At 47.2% G+C, this 24,817-nt stretch overlaps 1 protein-coding gene across 1 annotated transcript in view; it reads left to right on the plus strand.

Moving 5' to 3' along the window:
- LOC148356158 (tetraspanin-8-like) overlaps window positions 1–11,880 on the plus strand; it is a 17,442-nt gene extending 5,562 nt beyond the window's left edge. The window contains exons 2-9 of the mRNA XM_088348275.1: window positions 622–678; window positions 4,361–4,480; window positions 6,197–6,271; window positions 6,337–6,432; window positions 8,009–8,143; window positions 8,206–8,238; window positions 10,809–10,892; window positions 10,973–11,880. Coding sequence (XP_088204401.1) covers window positions 622–678; window positions 4,361–4,480; window positions 6,197–6,271; window positions 6,337–6,432; window positions 8,009–8,143; window positions 8,206–8,238; window positions 10,809–10,892; window positions 10,973–11,065 — 693 coding nt within the window. The 3' untranslated portion in view covers window positions 11,066–11,880. The remainder of the gene's footprint in view (window positions 1–621; window positions 679–4,360; window positions 4,481–6,196; window positions 6,272–6,336; window positions 6,433–8,008; window positions 8,144–8,205; window positions 8,239–10,808; window positions 10,893–10,972) is intronic.
- Window positions 11,881–24,817: the final 12,937 nt, after the last annotated feature.

The raw sequence follows: 24,817 nt of genomic DNA on the forward strand, positions 1-24,817 counted from the left end.
CCGGAAAATCCGCCTGCAGAGGGATGGGCGTCGCCAGGGTGTATATGCCCATAAAGTGGTGCCCCTACCATCCAGGTGGCGAAGAAATCCCTCATCTGTGATCTCAATTCATCAAATTCTACATGTCTGGTTCACAAATCCCTTTGGTTGTTAGGACATCGCTTTCGATGGTGTGTCTTGGGCTGGTACACCCTACCCTACCTGTTTCTCACGCTCTCTCCCTCTCTCTCTTTTTCTTTCTTTGTCCCGCCCTCTCTCCTTTTCTCTTATTTCTTTCTCTCTCTTTTTCTTTCTCTTGAATCTACTCGTCCGGCCCCCGACAGAATGTTTGTTCTATCGTGTGGCCCCCGGGTTCAAATGAGTTTGACACCCCTGCTCCAAAGTACCCTCAATCTGAAAACATTGCCAATCTCATCATAGAGACACTCTCATTGAATAAAGGCACAGTCAGTAAATATCTCTTGCATTAAACTCAATAAATGAAACTTGTAGTCAATCGTATAAAATCCTTTATAGTCAAATGTATAAAATCCTTTACTTTGTGACTAATTCGAGTATTTTAAGGATGATTTTTTTTTTTCTTTGATCTGAATGTTTTCTCTTTCTCTGTTTGGGGTTCAGATCGTGGGATGTCTGCTGATCTTCGGTGCAGTCAAAGCCAGCGTCTTCAGTTTGCAGGTCAGCAACTACTACTACACTATGACTACTGCGTACTTCTACTCCCAAACTAGCATAAAGTAGTATTTCAACTCAGATCGAACCGATGCCGAGGAGATTTCATGGAATCGCACCTCCTTATTTGGATTCCTATCGCGCTCTCTTGTCGGTTTTTATGTCAAAATGGTGTCGCGGTTCTTTGATCCGCACACCCTTTAGGGCTGATGGTCTTTTAATAACCTTGATTTCAAAGCGAAAGCTTGCAGCACAACTGGCAAATTGAATTCTCTTATCTGAATCCCCTCACCCTGGTTCTCCTTACAGGTTTAAAACGCATTGGTGTCCTCTCTCCTTATTTTCAGTGTCTACTACTGCCAAACTACCTAAGCAACAACCCATGAAAGATATTCCAACAACTAAAAGTCCCAAAATGGACGGTAGAGGTGCCTGAAAAAAATCTCAGCCGTCCTGGCTCATTCCCATTTTCTTGTGGTGACTGAGTCTATTTAAAGCACCAGTGTGTATTATTTGACCACTAGATGGCACTGTATTGTCTCTTTCGAACAAAAACCAGTGCCGGGGCAAGCAGCTAGACAAAAACGATGTCAAAGAACTAGAAATAAATTGAAAAATGTTTTGACCATAGAATAGAATAGAATAGAATCTACCTTTATTGTCATTGCTACAACATGGGATATATTGTGACAATGAAATTGGACGTGGCACTCCAGTTCCACATTTTACAGTGAGGATAAGGAAAACAAAGAAAACCACGAGGATGCAGTCAGTGTTACACATTGTCCCTTTATCCCTACCTCCAATGATTAAGCTAACATAGTGACAACCGAGTAAGTACAACAAGATAAGTCGGTGCCTTTTTGCGCTAATCGCTAACACCAAATTGGAAAAAGGTTGGAGAGCCCCTACTTTAACGGCTCTCACAACGACTTTCCGTTCCCTATTTTTACAAGAGTAAAAGAGTATTGTTGCGCAATATCCTTGTTTTTCTGGCACTTTTACGAGCAACGCACCCCCATGTCCGACGCTCTGCAGCAGGCTAGTTTTGTGTGGTGAGTAGGATGCACACAGGATGCTCTCAAGTTTCCTGGTATGCTGCTGAAGGCCATGGCGGGAAGACGCGTCATCGGGAGGAAAAGGGAGGGGGTCTTTTGCTGGCGTGCCAGAGTTAAACAATTCACATGTGTGAGGAAAGTTACAGCAGAAATATGCGACCCCCCCTCTTGCAGAAAGGACCCTTACCCACACAAAAACATGCATCAGACCTGTTAGCTCCTACACAAACTGTAACCCTACCCCCCACTTGGAACCCTCACCCAAAATGCAAAGTCCCCTGATACAAGGACCCCTACCCAATGTTCCCTCCAAGCTGCACGCTTGCGCAATCGCACACTGCCCGCAGATTCTCAGCGCACAAGAAAATCTAGTCAGCTCACAAAAATCAGGGCTCCAAATTGCTCATTAAGAAAAGAATTAAGTTAAAGTTACAATGCAGGAAGGTCAAAATACACAGGTTCCCCTGACACTGTGTTCTAAATGCGGTATTTGGAAGTCAAGGTCGAAGTAGAACGAAGTTGAGTAAAGTCAGTAGAGTTTTTCGAGAACCGGCTTCTTGGGCTCGGCTCTTTAAAAGGAACCGGCTCTTTCGGGTCCCAAACGGCTCTTCGGGTTGTTTTTGCTTCTTTCATCCCTACACGACCCAATATTATGTAAAATGGTGCACAAAATGACTTAAAGGAAGGGGGAAATAGAACAAAAAAGAAAAAAATACCAAAATGAAAAAGTAGTGAAAAGCTGAGAAATAAAGAAAAAGGAAGAGAAAAAAGAAGGAAAATTCAGAAAAAAAAGCCGGAAAAAAAGAAAAGAAAAAAAAACAAAGGGGAAAAAAGTCAATAGAGAACAAAAAGAAAAAAAGTAACAGCTAGGAAAAAATAAACACAATGAGATTTTTCAAAGGAATTAAAAAAAAATGGAAAAAAACCAGGGAAAAAGAAGAAAAAGTTTGTGTTGCATTCAAATCATTTCCAATTATATCAAGTGAATCTTGTGGCCAACATTGTACTTCCACTAAAAAATGTGATTAAATACAGTTGTGTATCGTGCAACAGACTCAATAAGCCCCCAAAAATGTTAGTATTTTGCGACAAAAGATACCAGGAAAGAAAAGAAACGGAAATTTTTGTAAAAACAAATGACGTTTGTAGGCCGTACAACCTTTGCTATAGTACATGAGTCAATTCATTCAAAAATGATGAGGGGGGGCGAGGGACAAACAGAGTTGGTGGATGCAACCGGAATGTTTGATGTTTGATCTTACTGAGTTGCCACACTTGGGATTGCCGTTGCTCACTGTTGTTTCGAGCGTTGCTCACCGACTTTGTGTGAACGCTCGGACCCCTAAGGAAAATTATAGGGAACATTGCCCCTACCCCAAAATATACCCCCCCCACTCACTCACACACTCAGAGCCCTTCTCCAATTTACGCAATTAGACCCCCTCCCGATATTATCCCCCCCATACTTGGACCTATTCCTCAAATTACACCCCCCCCCCCCCCCCCCCCCCCCCCCACAGACACACACACCAGCCAGCACCCCTTCTAGAAAGTACCCCCCCCCCCCCCTAAACACAGACTTTCACCCGCCCCTCGTGTGATGCAAGAGGATTCTTTCCAAAGGAAAAGAGTGTCAGATGGATGCAAAGACAAAGACTCGTTGTACTGTGTGGAGAAAGTTGACTTTGAAAACAAGATTTCCCAGAGTTTTGGACCCATGCGGGGGAGACGGAAAGCAGGGCTGCTCAAAACAAGGACTCTATTTATTTAAAAGCAGGACCAAAGTGAAGTTTTTGTAGGCGAAGAGATTCACGAAAAATAATGGGTTCACGAGAGGACTTTAAAGGACAGTTTGAATTTTTTGATCTGAGTTTCTGCTAAAGTCCTCTCCTGTTCTCCTTGCCGGTTCAAAATCCATTTTTGTCCTCTCTTCTGATGAGTGTCTACTGTTAGGAAGTAAACACATTAAAAATGTAGCATTTGCCAAATTATTCGAATTAGTTATCGGGCTCCATTAACCCAACATAAACTTCATTCAACCAACAATGCATGCTCTTTTCTTTATGGGCAAATGAACAAGAATACTCGGCATTTTCACACGGGGGCAGATTTATTTTCTCAAAGTATTTAACTAAGTGAATTCCAACGAATTAGCCGAATTATTGTCTTCGTCGAGCCTCCCTCTCACGATCGATATCCTATCTCTTGAAGTTCTGTCTTCTGAAGTTCTTTTCACAAGCTGGGGTGTTGGCTCCTCCCATGGAGCGTGTCGACTCCTCCCATTGGGCGTGCCGACTCCTCCCACGGGGCGGGTCAGGTGCCAGCTTCACCACCTCCTCGCCGAAAGGCGTCGCAATGTCTAAAGAAAACTCATATCAGCAAAGCGCTTCTCAAAACAATGCAGACGTCCTTGTGCGTCTGGCCTTCTCCCGTCAGCACTCACAGGAATTCTGTTATCAAAATACGTCTGATGCATTCCAGACAGCCTAACCTTCTCATGTACCTCGAAGAAAAACAGTCAGTGAATCTCTCTACTGCATCAAACTTTGCAGTTAATTTTATAATATCCTTTATAGTCGAATGTATAAAATCTTTCACGACTCAGTGTCATTGTTTGTATTTTGTATTAGATTTCGGCAGTGGGAGCACCAGGCCTGGGCTGGATTTGGGTCTTCGCCATGGGGGTCTTGCTTATTTCCTGTTTCGGGATCTACGCCGGCATTGCCGAGAAGGAGCTACCCCTGAAGATTGTACGTACCCGAGGGTGGGGCCAACCGGCGGACCCTCGCGCTTTTTACACCGAAACGCTCAAAATACAGTATCCTGACAATATAAACAATCGCCACTAAAGAAATACTGTGAAAATTTGGTAAAACGACAGGGACCTCATTTTAAAAAGAAGACTAAAATACTGCTCCAGTAATAGATAGATAGATAGATAGATAGATAGATAGATAGATAGATAGATAGATAGATAGATAGATAGATAGATAGATAGATAGATAGATGGATAGATAGATAGATAGATAGATGTCTAGATAGATAGATAGATAGATAGATAGATAGATAGATAGATAGATAGATAGATAGATAGATGTCTAGATAGATGTCTAGATAGATGTCTAGATGGATAGATAGATAGATAGATAGATAGATAGATAGATAGATAGATAGATAGATAGATAGATAGATAGATAGATAGATAGATAGATAGATAGATAGATAGATAGATAGATAGATGTCTAGATAGATAGATAGATAGATAGATAGATAGATGTCTAGATAGATGTCTAGATAGATGTCTAGATGGATAGATAGATAGATAGATAGATAGATAGATAGATAGATAGATAGATAGATAGATAGATAGATAGATAGATAGATAGATAGATAGATAGATAGATAGATAGATAGATAGATAGATAGATAGATAGATAGATAGATAGATAGATAGATAGATAGATAGATAGATACTATAGATGGATGTCTAGATGGATGTCTAGATAGATAGATAGATAGATAGATAGATAGATAGATAGATAGATAGATAGATAGATAGATAGATAGATAGATAGATAGATAGATAGATAGATACTATAGATGGATGTCTAGATAGATAGATAGATAGATAGATGTCTAGATAGATAGATAGATAGATAGATAGATAGATAGATAGATAGATAGATAGATAGATAGATAGATAGATAGATAGATAGATAGATAGATAGATAGATAGATAGATAGATAGATAGATAGATAATTTATTCACCCCCTTAGTTCACACTTCCCTCTCTCTCTCTCTCTCTTTTCCACCCCTTTTCTCCCACTCTGTCTCTGTCTCTTTCACACTCTGTGTCTCTCTTTTTCTCTTCCTTTGTTGCTCTTTGTCTCTTTCTCTCTCCGTGTCTTTTAACCTCTTTTGCTCTAACTTCCTTTTTTTCCTTTTCTCTCTTTCTCTCTTCATACCCTTCGTGCTTTATTTTGTCTTTTCTCTCCTTCTGTCTTTCTATTTCTCTTTGGATCTCTTTCTTCCCCTCCCTTTCTTTTCCCCCTCTCTCACGACTTTTTATCTTTGGTTTCTCACGCTCTCTCCCTTTCTCTCTTTTTCTTTCTCTGTTCCGCCCCCTCTCCTTTTTCCTCCCTCTGTCTCTTATTTCTTTATCTCTCTTTTTCTTTCTCTTGAATCTACTCGTCCGGCCCCCGACAGAATGTCGTGTGGCCCCCAGAGTTCAAATGACTTTGACACCCCTGTTCTAGACGCACTATTCCCAATCTCTCGTCATCTCGGTATTCCGCCAACAATGTTTTTTTGGATTTAAATTTGAACAAGTTTGACTCCGCACACAGACACACACATACTTTTCCTGGTGGTTCTCACCTTCGGGATTAGGAATTCACGACAGCCCCTTAAGTTATCATTTCCTTCTTTCCGAATGAATCATTTATGGATGTTTTCTGGTCCTCAGTTCGCCGGCTTGATGGTGGCGGGCATGCTCATCATGCTGATCTTCGGCATCGTGGTGGTGGTCTCCAGGAACAAGGTCTTGATCCCGAGATCTTTCCGGTCTCCTGTCGCGGCTCCACGTTTCTTGTCTTTGTGACCAAGGTTCGAGAGATCTTCCGGAGCGCGTCCCGCGAAGCCGCCGAACCTTACATGAAGGAACAAGGATTTCGAGACATGCTGGAGGGTCTTCAAGAGAGCGTGAGACCTCTTGCTACTGCACCGTCCGCACATTCTCATCAATCGTTTTAGCCATGCCTAAAACTGGAAGACTGAGACCGGAACCCGGACCCCCGGGTCCTCGATCCTTAAACCCTCGCTAGAACTAGAAATAGGAAGCTACAACTGTTTACTACAGGCGGGGGTCTCAAGGTCCATTTTGGTCGGGGGCCACACCATAGAACAAACATTCTGTCGGGGGCCGGACTAGTAGATTAAAGGGAAAGAAAAAAAAGAGACAAAGAAATAAGAGAAAGGGAAAGGAGAGAGGGCGGGACAAAGAAAGAGAGAGAGGGAGAGAGCGTGAGAAACAAAAGATAAAAAGTCGTGAGAAAGGGGGAAAAGAAAGGGAGAGGAAGCAAGAAATCCAAAGAGAAATAGAAAGACCGAAGGAGAGAAAAGAGAAAAGAAAGCACGAAGGGTACAAAGAGAGAAAGAGAAAAGAGAGAAAAGTAAGTTACAGCAAAAGAGGTTAAAAGACACAGAGAGAGAAAGACAAAAAGCAACAAAGGAAGAAAAAAAATAGAGACACAGAGAGTGAAAGAGACAGAAAGGGGGAGAAAAGGGGCGGAAAAGAGAGAGAGAGAGCGAGAGAAGCAAGTACAAGTGTCTTTGTGAGAGGAACCTGGCAACACCAAGTTGAAACATATTTCAACTTGCAGCTAGTTTTTCTCTTGCGCTTCTCTGAGTGTTGTCTCGCGGGCCGGATTCAATCCCTTGGAGGGGCCCGATCTGGCCCGCGGGCTGCTTGTTCGACACAGGTGGTTTAAATAGACTCACTGAACCACTAGTAAATGATTTGACTAGGAAATCACATTGACCCCCTATCTAACGATGAGCTATTTTCATGATAGGAAGCTCCTAGGCCAGGGGTGTCAAACAGGCGGCCCACGGGCCGGATTAGGCCCGATAAGGGATTGAATCTGGCCTGCAATATGCTGAGGGAAGCACAAGAGAAAAACGAACTGCAGGTTGAAATACGTACACTTGATTTTGCCGAAGCCAGGTGCCTGGAACAAACGCTGTACTTGTATTTCACTCTCTCTTGCTTTTTTTCTCTCCCTCGCTCTCACTGTCTCTCGCGCTTTTCTCTCTCTCGCTTTTGCTCTTTCTTTCTCTCACTTTCCCCTCTTGCTTTCCCCTTCTCCCCCCCGCTCCCCCCTCTCTCTCTCGCTCCCTCTCTCTCTTTCACTTTTCGCTCTCTCTCTTTTGCGTTTCGCTTTCTCTCTTGCTCTTGCTTTTTTCTCTCTTTCTTTCTCTCTCTCGCTTTTGCTCTCTCGTTCTCTCACTTTCCCCTCTCGCTTCCCCCCCCCTCTCTTTCTCTCTCTCTCGCTTTCCCCTTCTCTCTTTCTCTCCATTCTACTAGTCCGGCCCCCGAGAGAATGTTTGTTCTACGGTGTGGCCCCCGAGTTCAAATGAGTTTGACTCCCCTGTCCGAGGCAAAAACCAATCAAAGCAACCTAGCGGGACAGTTCAAGTCTTGAATGGGATTTGTGAAAGGCCTCATGTAACCCTGCGATTGGCTGGCAAGCAGTTCAGGGTGTCCCCTCCAATTTAGGGCCAATGTTGCGGTCTGGTGAGCGCCAGCGACTGGGGCCAAAACATCCCCGACTCCTGCAAGTGCCAGCCCGGTTTGGACGGCTTCGGAGGTTACGGGGTCTTCGGACATTCCGGATGCAAGGACCGCCCCGAGGTAGGCCCCGCTTGGTTCCGTCTCTGGCACGTTGATCCTAAACGACCCCGTTTTGTCTACAGGGGACCTCCGGCCCGGACCAGATCTACCAGCGAGTAAGACCGCCTCAGAAAAGCAGTCCTTTCTTACAGTTTCTAATGACTTTGTTTCAAAAATCATTCGGTTATCCGAGAAGTAGAGCACAGTTACCAGGGTTGGGTAGGGTTACTTTAACTGGATTACTTTCAACTACTTTTGGATGACTCCGATAGCAAATATGCTCATAAAAGACAAAAGAAACGAAATAGGAATAAAATGATGACTCACAACATGTGGTAAGCTTTCTCTCCTGGCTTTGATCTCTTTGATCTACGGCAAAACCAACATAAAATGCGACCAGTGTTGGGTAGGATTACTTTAACTGGATTACTTTCAATGACTTTTGGATGACTCCAATAGCAAATATCCTAAGAAAAGACAAAAGAAACGAAATAGGAATAAAATGATGACTCACAACATGTGGTAAGCTTTCTCTCCTGGCTTTGATCTCTTTGATCTCCGGCAAAACGAACATAAAATGCGACCAGTGTTGGGTAGGATTACTTTAACTGGATTACTTTCAATGACTTTTGGATGACTCCAATACCAAATATGCTCATAAAAGACAAAAGAAACGAAATAGGAATAAAATGATGACTCACAACATGTGGTAAGCTTTCTCTCCTGGCTTTGATCTCTTTGATCTACGGCAAAACCAACATCAAATGCGACCAGTGTTGGGTAGGATTACTTGAACTGGATTACTTTCAATGACTTTTGGATGACTCCAATAGCAAATATCCTAAGAAAAGACAAAAGAAACGAAATAGGAATAAAATGATGACTCCCAACACGTGGTAAGCTTTCTCTCCTGGCTTTGATCTCTTTGATCTCAGGCAAAACCAACATAAAATGCAGGGTTGGGTAGGGTTCCTTTAACTGGATTACTTTCAATGACTTTTGGATTACTCCAATAGCAAATATGCTAATAAAAGACAAAAGAAAGGAAATAGGAATCAAATGATGACTCACATTACGTGGTAAGCTTTCTCTCCTGGCTTTGATCTCTTTGATCTCTGGCAAAACCAACATAAAATGCAGGGTTGGGTAGGGTTCCTTTAACTGGATTACTTTCAATGACTTTTGGATGACTCCAATACCAAATATGCTCATAAAAGACAAAAGAAACTCAATAGGAATAAAATGATGACTCACAACAGGTGGTAAGCTTTCTCTCCTGGCTTTGATCTCTTTGAACTCAGGCAAAACGAACATCAAATGCCACAGAAACAAAATGAAAATCAATCCAAACAGCTTGCCAACATCCTTTTTTCTGTTCCATATGTTCCATTACTCTGCACAAAATGGAGTCATTTTATTTCTATTTAGTTTCTTGTCTTTTATTAGCATATTTTGTATTGGAGTAATCCGAAAGTCATTGAAAGTAATCCAGTTAAAGTAACCCTACCCAACCCTGGCCGAGACACTCTGTACTCGTTTTCAACTCGGTCCTGTCCCTGTTGGTATTTCCTGTTCGGTATCGTTCCCTGTTGAATATCGGTTTTCCGTTTAGTTTCTGTCTATTTTTGTCCCGTTTATTATTTCCTCCAGTTTTCGTTCGCGTCTAGTTGGTCCTGTTTATTTTCGATATCCGTCTTGGTTTCAAACCACTCTCCGTTTCCGAGTTCTGTCTGAGACATTTGCTTATTTCTCCTGGCGTGCCGTTTTGCAATGGTTTATGAAGTACTGTGTGTTTATAAAGGTATCATTTTCACACCGAGGCGGACACAGGCAGAAAAGGGGTGGGGCAACTGTTTAGCCTATCAGAACGCAGAACACAACGCACGCTAAAAGAGGTGAAACAGTGGAATATAACGAGGGATTAGTCGATACGGTCCTGAGGTCATGGGTTCAAATCCAGCTACCAACCTTCCTGTGCGGAGTTTGCATGTTCTCCCCGTGTTTGCGTGGGTTTCCTCCGGGCACTCCGGTTTCCTCCCCCATTCCAAAAACATGCATGTCAGGTTGATTGGCTTAACCGAAATCTCCCTAAGTGTGAATGAGTTGTCTGTCTCCATGTGCCCTGCGATTGGCTGGCAAGCAGTTGAGGGTGTCCCCTGCCCACTGCCCGAAGATGGCTGGGATGGGCTCCGGCACCCCTGCGGTCCTACTGAAGATAAGCGGTGCAGATAATGGATGGATGGATGGGAATGAACGTGTGAATGGTTGTATGTCCCTGTGTGCCCTGCGACTGGCTGGCAACCGGTTCAGGGTGTCCCCTGCCCACTGCCCAAAGATGGCTGGGATGGGCTCCAGCACCCCCGTGACCCTCCTGAGGATAAGCGGTGCAGATAATGGATGGTTGAATGGATGGCCAGCCGGTCCAAATTGTCCCTAGGTGCGAATGAGCGAGCGAATTGTCTGTCACTGTGTGCCCTGCGATTGGCTGGCAACCAGGTAAGGGTGTCCCCTGCCCACTGCCCGAAGATGGCTGGGATGGGCTCCGGCACCCCCGCGGCCCTACTGAGGATAAGCGGTGCAGATAATGGATGGATGGATAGTCGATACGCTTTACTTTTTAAAGGGACCGCGTTCCTGAAGCACTTTCCGATGAACTTCACACTCAGCTGAGCAATGTCTTTTTCAGAGCTGCGGTGAGTTGATCATCACCTACGTGGACTTCTTCTTCAACATCGCCATCGGGTTCCTCTTCGGTTTCGCCGTCACGGCCGTAAGTCCGGCAGTAGGTGAGGGTCCGGCTTTATCGGGGCTCGCCTTCTAATGTTCTTTCCCTGGTTTTCCCTGGTCCAGCTCCTGGGTCTCCTGGTGTCCCTCCTGATGATCCACCAAGTCCGGCGCCACCAAGAAACCGGCAGCTCGTCCTTAGCCATGAAGGGCTACTGAGCGCTCGACGTCGGCGCCTATTTTCTCGTTCCTACGAGCTCTTTCTGCTAAAAAACACTGTAGCGACTAGATCCGGGGTGTCAAAGTCAAAGGGACGGAGGGACCCCTTCAAAATTGGACAAGCGCCCAATCTACCGAACCGTTTCCTAAAGGTGAAGTTCCAAAACTAAATATCGAAACGGAACCGCAAAAATCAGGCACACTAAGACACAATTTCCCTGCACATGAAAATGTCCATCGCCCGAGGGCAATGTTCCCTGTCATTTTCCCCGAGCGTTCACACAAAGTCGGTGAGCAACGCTTGAAACAACAGAGAGCAACGGCAATCCCAAGTGTGGCAACTAAGTCATTAGTAGTATGATACAGAACTGTATTTAATCACATTTTTTTAGTGGTATCATTGGAAATGATTTGAATGCAACAAAAACTTTTTTCTTCTTTTTCCCTGTTTTTTTTTTAATTCGTTTAAAAAAAATCTCATTGTGTTTATTTTTTCCGAGCTGTTACATTTTTCTTTTTGTTCTCTATTTACTTTTTTTCCTTTGTTTCTTTCTTTTCTTTTTTTCTGACTTTTTTCAGAATTTTTCCTTCTTTTTTTTCTTCCTTTTGTTTATTTTTCCTCAGCTTTTCACTGCTTTTTCATTTTGGTATTTTTTTCTTTTTTGTTCAATTTCCCCCCCTTTCTTGAAGTCATTTTGTGCACAATTTTACATAATATTTGGTCGTGTAGGGATTAAAGAAGCAAAAACAACTGGAAGAGCCGTTTGGGACCCGAAAGAGTCGGTTCTCTTTAGTGAGCCGAGCCGAAAGAGTCGGTTCTCTTTAGTGAGCCGAGCCGAAGTAGCCGGTTCTCGAAAAACTCTACTGACTTTACTCAACTTCGTTCTACTCCAAATACCGCATTTAGAACACAGCGTCAGGGGAACCCTTATATTTTTACCTTCATGCACTGTAACTTGACCTAATTCGTTTCTTAATTAGCAATTTGGAGCCCTGATTTTTGTGAGCTGGCTCGATTTTCTTGTGCGCAGAAAAGCTCTGGGCAGTGCGCAATTGCGCACACACGCAGCTTAGAGGGAACATTGCACAAGGGTCTCCAACATCCTTCCCCAACCCCGAGGACACTGAATAATTTCCTAGTTGACCTTTTCGGCAATGCTAAATGATACAAACGATAAAGCTAACCGCTAACTGCTAAAGCTATTGTTGGCGTAGTGTTCAACTCCGGGACCGGATCGAGTATTTGAACAAAGACAAAAAAGGGCTTTTAAGTTGAGTACTTTTATTACAAAGTATACTCTGAGCCGACTAGGAGGTCTCCATAGCTCCCCTCCTGTCTTACAGGAAAGGAGCGTCGATTTTACGAAACAAAAACTGAAATTTATCGGGACGGGATTTTGCTGATAACGTTCGGAAGTCACATCTTCACCGACAGACCTTTGAACCCAGCTTGAGTAGGGCGGATTCAAGGGTACTTGGAAACATTCCCGGGAAAGTCTCATCTCATCTAATTATCTGCACCGCTTATCCTCAGTAGGGTCGCGGGGGTGCTGGAGCCCATCCCAGCAATCATCGGGCAGTGGGCAGGGGACACCCTCAACTGGTTGCCAGCCAATCGCAGGGCACACAGGGACACACAACCAGTCACTCGTTCATTCCCATCCATCCATCCATTATCCGCACCGTTTATCCTCAGTAGGGTCGCGGGGGTGCTGGAGCCCATCCCAGCAATCATCGAGCAGTGGGAAGGGGACACCCTCAACTGGTTGCCAGCCAATCGCAGGGCACACAGGGACAGACAACTCGCTCGCTCATTCACACCTAGGGACAATTTGGACCGACCAGTCCACCTGAAAATGCATGTCTTTGGAATGTGGGAGGAAACCGGAGTGCCCGGAAGAAACCCACGCAAGCACGGGGAGAACATGCAAACTCCGCACAGGAAGTCCGGCAGCTGGATTTGAACCCACGCAGGAGGTTCCCGAGACCTTAGAACTGTGCCGCCCACGCGCTAACCACTGCGCCGCCGTGCTGCCCTTCCCGGAAAAGTACCGACACAAAATAAATATTTGATAAGCTGCATGTATAACAATTTAAGGAATCACGTGACACGGAATCGGATCAAAATACAATAAAGTGCAATTCTTCTTCTTCACGGAGATGAGAATATTACTCGTACGATTCTACAATAATGTCACGAGATGGTTTCAGGAGCCTTCAAAAAAACTCTGGCGAGCCACCTCCAGCCCCCGAGCCTTGACTTTGACACGGGTGACTAGTGAGTTACAGTTACCTTTCGCTGCTTTTTTGATACCTTTTATACACAATACAACTATCAAGAAATGTATTTTTATGACACGAATAGAAAATGTATTCCGTGTGTGTTTGCCGAGTGACGCGTTAACAACAACAATAAAGGTTTTTTCGGAAACGATCGAAAGCGCTGTCGAGTTCGTCACATTCATCAGCCACCCGTGTCCGACGATCATCGGATCGTGGAAGCAAGCGCTGCTCTTTTTTTTTTTTTCAATAAAACTGAGTTTAACGAACGCCATTGGGTCCTGTCTCCGTTTCTGGCTTGTGACAATGTGTTGCGATTTGCAGTAGCTCAGGAGGTAGAGCGCTCGTCTCGGGATCGAGGGATCCCGGTTCGAATCCCGGCTCTTCCGTGTTACATGTGGAAGTGTCCTTGGGTAAGACACTGAACCCCTCATTGTCAGGAGGACCAGAACAGAGCAGGAGACCCCAGAGCGTTCGTTACAAGTCTTTTATTTGGGGAAGCGTACAGGGTTAGCGGGAGACGCGTCAGCAGCAACGCCGTGAAGACAACTTCGGAACACATAGCCGATCGTAGCGTGGGACGGAAGCGGGTCGAGTTTACCGGGACTGGAGAGAAGATCGTAGCGTGGGACGGAAGCAGGTCGAGTTTACTGGGACTGGAGAGAAGATCGTAGCGTGGGACGGAAGCAGGTCGAGTTTACCGGGACTGGAGAGAAGATCGTAGCAGGGGACGGAAGCAGGTCGAGTTTACCGGGACTGGAGAGAAGATCGTAGCGTGGGACGGAAGCAGGTCGAGTTTACCGGGACTGGAGAGAAGATCGTAGCGTGGGACGGAAGCAGGTCGAGTTTACCGGTAATGGAGAGAAGATCGTAGCGTGGGACGGAAGCAGGTCGAGTTTACCGGGACTGGAGAGAAGATCGTAGCGTGGGACGGAAGCAGGTCGAGTTTACCGGGACTGGAGAGAAGATCGTAGCGTGGGACGGAAGCAGGTCGAGTTTACCGGGACTGGAGAGAAGATCGTAGCGTGGGACGGAAGCAGGTCGAGTTTACTGGGACTGGAGAGAAGATCGTAGCGTGGGACGGAAGCAGGTCGAGTTTACCGGGACTGGAGAGAAGATCGTAGCAGGGGACGGAAGCAGGTCGAGTTTACCGGGACTGGAGAGAAGATCGTAGCGTGGGACGGAAGCAGGTCGAGTTTACCGGGACTGGAGAGAAGATCGTAGCGTGGGACGGAAGCAGGTCGAGTTTACCGGTAATGGAGAGAAGATCGTAGCGTGGGACGGAAGCAGGTCGAGTTTACCGGGACTGGAGAGAAGATCGTAGCGTGGGACGGAAGCAGGTCGAGTTTACCGGGACTGGAGAGAAGATCGTAGCGTGGGACGGAAGCAGGTCGAGTTTACCGGGACTGGAGAGAAGATCGTAGCGTGGGACGGAAGCAGGTCGAGTTTACCGGGACTGGAGAGAAGATCGTAGCGTGGGACGGAAGCAGGTCGAGTTTACCGGGACTGGAGAGAAGATCGTAGCGTGGGACGGAAGCAGGTCGAGTTTACCGGGACTGGAGAGAAGATCGTAGCGTGGGACGGAAGCAGGTCGAGTTTACCGGGACTGGAGAGAAGATCGTAGCGTGGGACGGAAGCAGGTCGAGTTTACCGGGACTGGAGAGAAGATCGTAGCGTGGGACGGAAGCAGGTCGAGTTTTACCGGGACTGGAAGAGAAGATCGTAGCGTGGGACGGTAGCAGGTCGAGTTTACCGGGACTGGAGAGAAGATCGTAGCGTGGGACGGAAGCAGGTCGAGTTTACCGGGACTGGAGAGAAGATCGTAGCGTGGGACGGAAGCAGGTCGAGTTTACCGGGACTGGAGAGAAGATCGTAGCGTGGGACGGTAGCGGGTCGAGTTTACCGGGACTGGAGAGAAGATCGTAGCGTGGGACGGAAGCGGGTCGAGTTTACCGGGACTGGAGAGAAGATCGTAGCGTGGGACGGAAGCAGGTCGAGTTTACCGGGACTGGAGAGAAGATCGTAGCGTGGGACGGAAGCAGGTCGAGTTTACCGGGACTGGAGAGAAGATCGTAGCAGGGGACGGAAGCAGGTCGAGTTTACCGGGACTGGAGAGAAGATCGTAGCGTGGGACGGAAGCAGGTCGAGTTTACCGGGACTGGAGAGAAGATCGTAGCGTGGGACGGAAGCAGGTCGAGTTTACCGGTAATGGAGAGAAGATCGTAGCGTGGGACGGAAGCAGGTCGAGTTTACCGGGACTGGAGAGAAGATCGTAGCGTGGACGGAAGCAGGTCGAGTTTACCGGGACTGGAGAGAAGATCGTAGCGTGGGACGGAAGCAGGTCGAGTTTACCGGGACTGGAGAGAAGATCGTAGCGTGGGACGGAAGCAGGTCGAGTTTACCGGGACTGGAGAGAAGATCGTAGCGTGGGACGGAAGCAGGTCGAGTTTACCGGGACTGGAGAGAAGATCGTAGCGTGGGACGGAAGCAGGTCGAGTTTACCGGGACTGGAGAAAGATCGTAGCGTGGGACGGAAGCAGGTCGAGTTTACCGGGACTGGAGAGAAGATCGTAGCGTGGGACGGAAGCAGGTCGAGTTTACCGGGACTGGAGAGAAGATCGTAGCGTGGGACGGAAGCAGGTCGAGTTTACCGGACTGGAGAGAAGATCGTAGCGTGGGACGGAAGCAGGTCGAGTTTACCGGGACTGGAGAGAAGATCGTAGCGTGGGACGGAAGCAGGGTCGAGTTTACCGGGACTGGAGAGAAGATCGTAGCGTGGGACGGAAGCAGGTCGAGTTTACCGGGACTGGAGAGAAGATCGTAGCGTGGGACGGAAGCAGGTCGAGTTTACCGGACTGGAGAGAAGATCGTAGCGTGGGACGGAAGCAGGTCGAGTTTACCGGGACTGGAGAGAAGATCGTAGCGTGGGACGGAAGCAGGTCGAGTTTACCGGGACTGGAGAGAAGATCGTAGCGTGGGACGGAAGCAGGTCGAGTTTACCGGGACTGGAGAGAAGATCGTAGCGTGGGACGGAAGCAGGTCGAGTTTACCGGGACTGGAGAGAAGATCGTAGCGTGGGACGGTAGCAGGTCGAGTTTACCGGGACTGGAGAGAAGATCGTAGCGTGGGACGGAAGCAGGTCGAGTTTACCGGGACTGGAGAGAAGATCGTAGCGTGGGACGGAAGCAGGTCGAGTTTACCGGGACTGGAGAGAAGATCGTAGCGTGGGACGGAAGCAGGTCGAGTTACCGGGACTGGAGAGAAGATCGTAGCGTGGGACGGAAGCAGGTCGAGTTTACCGGGACTGGAGAGAAGATCGTAGCGTGGGACGGAAGCAGGTCGAGTTACCGGGACTGGAGAGAAGATCGTAGCGTGGGACGGAAGCAGGTCGAGTTTACCGGGACTGGAGAGAAGATCGTAGCGTGGGACGGAAGCAGGTCGAGTTTACCGGGACTGGAGAGAAGATCGTAGCGTGGGACGGAAGCAGGTCGAGTTTACCGGGACTGGAGAGAAGATCGTAGCGTGGACGGAAGCAGGTCGAGTTTACCGGGACTGGAGAGAAGATCGTAGCGTGGGACGGAAGCAGGTCGAGTTTACCGGGACTGGAGAGAAGATCGTAGCGTGGGACGGAAGCAGGTCGAGTTTACCGGGACTGGAGAGAAGATCGTAGCGTGGGACGGAAGCGGGTCGAGTTTACCGGGACTGGAGAGAAGATCGTAGCGTGGGACGGAAGCAGGTCGAGTTTACCGGGACTGGAGAGAAGATCGTAGCGTGGGACGGAAGCAGGTCGAGTTTACCGGGACTGGAGAGAAGATCGTAGCGTGGGACGGAAGCAGGTCGAGTTTACCGGGACTGGAGAGAAGATCGTAGCGTGGGACGGAAGCAGGTCGAGTTTACCGGGACTGGAGAGAAGATCGTAGCGTGGGACGGAAGCAGGTCGAGTTTACCGGGACTGGAGAGAAGATCGTAGCGTGGGACGGAAGCAGGTCGAGTTTTACCGGGACTGGAGAGAAGATCGTAGCGTGGACGGAAGCAGGTCGAGTTTACCGGGACTGGAGAGAAGATCGTAGCGTGGGACGGAAGCAGGTCGAGTTTACCGGGACTGGAGAGAAGATCGTAGCGTGGGACGGAAGCAGGTCGAGTTTACCGGGACTGGAGAGAAGATCGTAGCGTGGGACGGAAGCAGGTCGAGTTTACCGGGACTGGAGAGAAGATCGTAGCGTGGGACGGAAGCAGGGTCGAGTTTACCGGGGACTGGAGAGAAGATCGTAGCGTGGGACGGAAGCAGGTCGAGTTTACCGGGGACTGGAGAGAAGATCGTTAGCGTGGGACGGAAGCAGGTCGAGTTTACCGGGACTGGAGAGAAGATCGTAGCGTGGGACGGAAGCAGGTCGAGTTTACCGGGACTGGAGAGAAGATCGTAGCGTGGGACGGAAGCAGGTCGAGTTTACCGGGACTGGAGAGAAGATCGTAGCGTGGGACGGAAGCAGGTCGAGTTTACCGGGACTGGAGAGAAGATCGTAGCGTGGGACGGAAGCAGGTCGAGTTTACCGGGACTGGAGAGAAGATCGTAGCGTGGGACGGAAGCAGGTCGAGTTTACCGGGACTGGAGAGAAGATCGTAGCGTGGGACGGAAGCAGGTCGAGTTTACCGGGACTGGAGAGAAGATCGTAGCGTGGGACGGAAGCAGGTCGAGTTTACCGGGACTGGAGAGAAGATCGTAGCGTGGGACGGAAGCAGGTCGAGTTTACCGGGACTGGAGAGAAGATCGTAGCGTGGGACGGAAGCAGGTCGAGTTTACTGGGACTGGAGAGAAGATCGTAGCGTGGGACGGAAGCAGGTCGAGTTTACCGGGACTGGAGAGAAGATCGTAGCGTGGGACGGAAGCAGGTCGAGTTTACCGGGACTGGAGAGAAGATCGTAGCGTGGGACGGAAGCAGGTCGAGTTTACCGGGACTGGAGAGAAGATCGTAGCGTGGGACGGAAGCAGGTCGAGTTTACCGGGACTGGAGAAAAGATCGTAGCGTGGGACGGAAGCAGGTCGAGTTTACCGGGACTGGAGAGAAGATCGTAGCGTGGGACGGAAGCAGGTCGAGTTTACCGGGACTGGAGAGAAGATCGTAGCGTGGGACGGAAGCAGGTCGAGTTTACCGGGACTGGAGAGAAGATCGTAGCGTGGGACGGAAGCAGGTCGAGTTTACCGGGACTGGAGAGAAGATCGTAGCGTGGGACGGAAGCAGGTCGAGTTTACCGGGACTGGAGAGAAGATCGTAGCGTGGGACGGAAGCAGGTCGAGTTTACCGGGACTGGAGAGAAGATCGTAGCGTGGGACGGAAGCAGGTCGAGTTTACCGGGACTGGAGAGAAGATCGTAGCGTGGGACGGAAGCAGGTCGAGTTTACTGGGACTGGAGAGAAGATCGTAGCGTGGGACGGAAGCAGGTCAAGTTACCGGGACTGGAGAGAAGATCGTAGCGTGGGACGGTAGCAGGTCGAGTTTACCGGGACTGGAGAGAAGATCGTAGCGTGGGACGGAAGCAGGTCGAGTTTACCGGGACTGGAGAGAAGATCGTAGCGTGGGACGGAAGCAGGTCGAGTTTACCGGGACTGGAGAGAAGATCGTAGCGTGGGACGGAAGCAGGTCGAGTTACCGGGACTGGAGAGAAGATCGTAGCGTGGGACGGAAGCAGGTCGAGTTTACCGGGACTGGAGAGAAGATCGTAGCGTGGGACGGAAGCAGGTCGAGTTTACCGGGACTGGAGAGAAGATCGTAGCGTGGGACGGAAGCGGGTCGAGTTTACCGGGACTGGAGAGAAGATCGTAGCGTGGGACGGAAGCGGGTCGAGTTTACCGGGACTGGAGAGAAGATCGTAGCGTGGGACGGAAGCAGGTCGAGTTTACCGGGACTGGAGAGAAGATCGTAGCGTGGGACGGAAGCAGGTCAAGTTACCGGGACTGGAGAGAAGATCGTAGCGTGGGACGGAAGCAGGTCGAGTTTACCGGGACTGGAGAGAAGATCGTAGCGTGGGACGGAAGCAGGTCGAGTTTACCGGGACTGGAGAGAAGATCGTAGCGTGGGACGGAAGCAGGTCGAGTTTACCGGGACTGGAGAGAAGATCGTAGCGTGGGACGGAAGCAGGTCGAGTTTACCGGGACTGGAGAGAAGATCGTAGCGTGGGACGGAAGCAGGTCGAGTTTACTGGGACTGGAGAGAAGATCGTAGCGTGGGACGGAAGCAGGTCAAGTTACCGGGACTGGAGAGAAGATCGTAGCATGGGACGGAAGCAGGTCGAGTTTACCGGGACTGGAGAGAAGATCGTAGCGTGGGACGGAAGCAGGTCGAGTTTACCGGGACTGGAGAGAAGATCGTAGCGTGGGACGGAAGCAGGTCGAGTTTACCGGGACTGGAGAAAAGATCGTAGCGTGGGACGGAAGCAGGTCGAGTTTACCGGGACTGGAGAGAAGATCGTAGCGTGGGACGGAAGCAGGTCGAGTTTACCGGGACTGGAGAGAAGATCGTAGCGTGGGACGGAAGCAGGTCGAGTTTACCGGGACTGGAGAGAAGATCGTAGCGTGGGACGGAAGCAGGTCGAGTTTACTGGGACTGGAGAGAAGATCGTAGCGTGGGACGGAAGCAGGTCAAGTTACCGGGACTGGAGAGAAGATCGTAGCGTGGGACGGAAGCAGGTCGAGTTTACCGGGACTGGAGAGAAGATCGTAGCGTGGGACGGAAGCAGGTCGAGTTTACCGGGACTGGAGAGAAGATCGTAGCGTGGGACGGAAGCAGGTCGAGTTTACCGGGACTGGAGAAAAGATCGTAGCGTGGGACGGAAGCAGGTCGAGTTTACCGGGACTGGAGAGAAGATCGTAGCGTGGGACGGAAGCAGGTCGAGTTTACCGGGACTGGAGAGAAGATCGTAGCGTGGGACGGAAGCAGGTCGAGTTTACCGGGACTGGAGAGAAGATCGTAGCGTGGGACGGAAGCAGGTCGAGTTTACCGGGACTGGAGAGAAGATCGTAGCGTGGGACGGAAGCAGGTCAAGTTACCGGGACTGGAGAGAAGATCGTAGCGTGGGACGGAAGCAGGTCGAGTTTACCGGGACTGGAGAGAAGATCGTAGCGTGGGACGGAAGCAGGTCGAGTTTACCGGGACTGGAGAGAAGATCGTAGCGTGGGACGGAAGCAGGTCGAGTTTACCGGGACTGGAGAAAAGATCGTAGCGTGGGACGGAAGCAGGTCGAGTTTACCGGGACTGGAGAGAAGATCGTAGCGTGGGACGGAAGCAGGTCGAGTTTACCGGGACTGGAGAGAAGATCGTAGCGTGGGACGGAAGCAGGTCGGATCGGAGGCAGGCAGGCAGAATCAGGTAAACAAGAAGGCACAGGTCATCGGGAGTGTCATACGGGGTACAGAAGTAATCCTCAGACGAAGAGGTCTCCGCGTAGCGTGCTTAAAAAGGGAACATAAACCAATCAGGAAGCGCATTCCAGCGCGCCAGATGATTACCCCAGGCGGCTCCACTTGGGTAATCATGACACTAATACCCCCAATAAGCAGGTTAGCGCCATACATGGCTGCAAGGCCGCAATTGGGAAATGTGAGAAAACAAAAACCAAACCTCCCAAAAGAGGAAGGAACAAAAAAAAAGGTAAAGGTGAAGGATGAAGATCACAAAGCGCAAAGGTAACAAAGTAACAAAGAAAGCAGGAACAAAAACCAACAAAGCTGGCATGGTGGTGGAATGAAATGAATTTGCCAATGATCCGATCCATTTTCTTGAATGAAACTGTCCTTTGAAACAGTGAGGATAGTTGGGGACAGGACATTTAACGTTGGGTCAGAATTCCGTTATGCAATGTCAAAAAAAGATGACAAAACTATGTCAGAACCTATGTTCCCTCTAAGCTGCCCGCAGATTCTCAACGCACAAGAAAATCTGGCCAGCTCACAAAAATGGGGGCTCGAAATTTCTAATTAAGTAGCCAATTAAGTCAAAGTTACAGTGCATGAAGGTCAAAATACACGGGACCCCCTGAGGCTGTGTTCTAAAAGAGGTATGTTGAAGTTAAGGTCGAAGTAGAACGAAGTTGAGTAAAGCCACCGGAGTTTTTCGAGAACCGGCTTCTTCGGCTCGGCTCACTTAAGAGAGCCGGCTCTTTCGGATCCCAAACGGCTCTTCAGGTTGTTTTTGCTTCTTTTCATCCCTACATGACCAAATATTATGTAAAATTGTGCACAAAATGAGGGGGGGAAATAGAACAAAAAAGAAAAAAATACCAGGATGAAACAATATGAAAAGCTGAGAAAAAAATAAACAAAAGGAAGAGAAAAAAAGAAGGAAAAATTCAGAAAAAAAGCCAGAAAAAAAGAAAAGAAAGAAACAAAGGAAAAGAAGTAAATAGAGAACAAAAAGAAAAAAGTAACAGCTAGGAAAACATAAACACAATGAGATTTTTTTAAAGGAATTAAAAAACAATAGAAAAAAACAGGGAAAAAGAAGAAAAAGTTTGTTAGTATTATGCGACAAAAGATACCAGGAAAAAAAAGAAATGGAAATCTTGTGAAAGAATTGTAAAAACAAATGACGTTTGTAGGCAATCGTACATGAGTCAATTCAAATAATTTTGCATTGCCGGAAACTCCGCAAAATGTAACTTGATGTCAAGTTTTGGACATGTTTGATCATGACTTAGTTTCCGCACTTGGGATTACCGTTACTCACGGTTGTTTCAAGCGTTGCTCACCGACTTTGTGTGAACGCTCAGACCCCTAAGGAAAATGACTGGGAACATTGGTCAGAACATCTGCCTCAATTCCATTTTTCCCAGTGACTGATAAGATCTCATGGCAACTGGCCAATCAGGTTTATGATCTTGCATGTGTGAAACAAAGGAACGGTCCAGGTTGCCTAGACAACGAGGTCCCGAGTGGTCTGTAGGAGTGGTGGGAGCATTTCCGGTCTTTACATCCCTATTGTTGTGTTAAAAGCCAATCACGTTCACGCGCATTATTTATAGAACCGAGTGCTCAAGGGAAGTTTTTAAATAATAGCGTAGCTTAGATATCTTTTCTTTCCATACGGATGAAATTATTTAGATAAATTAGCACATTTTTATTTATATGTATATTTATAGCATAGGTGTCTATTTATCAAATGTGGACATCAAAATACATCAACGTGGAAACATTCGGAGTTGTACCTGATGTTTGCTCCCCTTGAGATTGTGAAAGGGAGATTTGGGAATACCTTTAAGGTTGGAGTGGCAGGTCTCGGAGTGGATGAACTTGGAACAAGGAGGGAACTGAAGAAGACGTTTGTGGAAGAGAAGCTTGTTGTCTCAGCGAGTGAATGTCTTCAGGACTCAAAACGACTCAACAACGTGATAACAGTCAAAGCCGAATATCTGACTTAGGACCAATATTTGGAGTTCTCCGATTTGCTACTGCTGCTAATCACATGGATGTCTCTGCTGAGATGCTTTATTTGTCTCCTAGATGGCAGTATGTCTTGACAAACATAATGCGCTCCATTCTTTCGTGGGATCTACCAGTATTATTTTAATGATCCGCCGGTAGATCCTGATCAATGTTCCCTGTAATTTTCCTTAGGGGTCTGAGCGTTCACACAAAGTCGGTGAGCAACGCTTGAAACGACAGTGAGCGACGGCAATCCCAAGTGTGGCAACTAATCCATGATCAAACATGCCCAAAACTTGACATTTTGTTGATTTTCCGGCAACGCAAAATTATTTTTCACTTTTGAATGAATTGACTCATGTACGATTGAAAAGGTTGTACGGCCTACAAATGTCATTTGTTTTTGCAAAAAATTTTTTAATTTCTTTTTTTTTCTGGTATCTTTTGTCACATACTACTAACATTTTGGGGGGCTTATTGAGTCGGTTGCACGATACAGAACTGTATTTGATCACATTTTTTAGTGGAAGTAGAATGTTGGCAACAAGATTCACTTGGTATCATTGGAAATTATTTGTTTTGTTTTTTTCTACTTTTTTTTGAACTCCTTTAAAAAAAATCTCGTGTTTATTTTTACTTAGTTGTTACTTTTTTCTTTGTGTTCTGTACTTACTATTTTCCTTTGTTTCCTTCTTTTCTTCTTTTCTGGCTTTTTTTCTGAATTTTTCCTATTTTTTTGTCTTCCTTTTGTTTCTTTTTTTCTCAGCTTTTCACAACCTTTTCATTTTGGTATTTTTTTTCTTTTTTGTTCTATTTCCCCCCCTTCCTTTAAGTCATTTTGTGCATAATTCTACATAATATTTGGTCATATAGGGATGAAAGAAGCAAAAACAACCTGAGGAGCCATTTCAGACCCGAAAGAGCCGGTTCCTTTGAGTGAGCCGAGCTAAAGAAGCCGGTTCTCGAAAAACTCTACCGACTTGACTCAACTTCGCTCTACTTCGACTTTGACTTCCAAATACCGCATTTAGAACACAGCGTCAGGGGAACCCGTGTATTTTGACCTTCATGCACTATAACTGACTTAATTCGCATCTTAATTAGCAATTTGGAGCCCTGCACATTCTCAGCAGACAAAAAATTCTAGCCAGCTCGCAAAAACGGCTCTTCAGGTTGTCTTTAATCCCTACACGACCAAATATTATGTAAAATTCTGCACAAAATGACCTAAAGGCCGTAAAATCTTTGCAATCGTACATGAGTCAATTAATTCAAAAAACTCAGCAAACTCAGCAAAATGTAACTTGATGTCGAGTTTTGGACATGTTTGATCATGATTTAGTTGCCAGACTTGGGATTGCCGTCGCTCACTGTTGTTTCAAGAGTTGCTCGCCAACTTTGTGTGAAAATGACAGGGAACATAGGTTATCTGACTCCATTAACCAAAGGCAACCTACGTTCATCGAACAATTTATGCGTGCTCGTTTATTGAGAGAAAAAATGAACAGGAAGGCCTTTCAAACGGGAGCGGATGTTTTATTTTCCTAAACAGAAGAACTAAGTGTACTCAGGAGACGGTCGAAGAAGTGTCGTTGAAGTCTGTGCGGGAAGCCTTTTTCTGAAGTCCTTTAGCTCTCTCTTATTAGCTCACGTATCCCCGCAAGATGGCTTGCCGGCTCCTCCCATGGGCGTGCCAAGGAAGCCCCCTGGGCCTCAAAACCTCATCCACGAACACCTTGATGTCTGGCTTCCCAAAACAACATCGCCTCCACGAGTCCTGTTCTCAAAATTCCCTAGATAAAATATTATGCATTTCAAACAGCCTGCCCTGACCTTGTACATTGAACTAAATCTCACTCATTGAAAATCTTCATTGCATTTAACAGAGTCAATTGTATAAAATCCTTTAGTCTGTACACAGCAACAGTTGGTTCTGTGGAACAAGGTAAGGTCAATCCAAAATTTTCAACCAGAGAATTCGAAATCCACGTTGTTCCCCGAGTTTCAGGTTTCATCCTCAAAATACTACGAATTTAAAAAAAACATCCTTGACAAAC

This window comes from Urocampus carinirostris, chromosome 11 (genome assembly GCF_059441175.1).
Source record: "Urocampus carinirostris isolate Australia breed hairy pipefish chromosome 11, RoL_Ucar_1.0, whole genome shotgun sequence".
In the NCBI taxonomy this organism is placed as follows: domain Eukaryota; kingdom Metazoa; phylum Chordata; class Actinopteri; order Syngnathiformes; family Syngnathidae; genus Urocampus; species Urocampus carinirostris.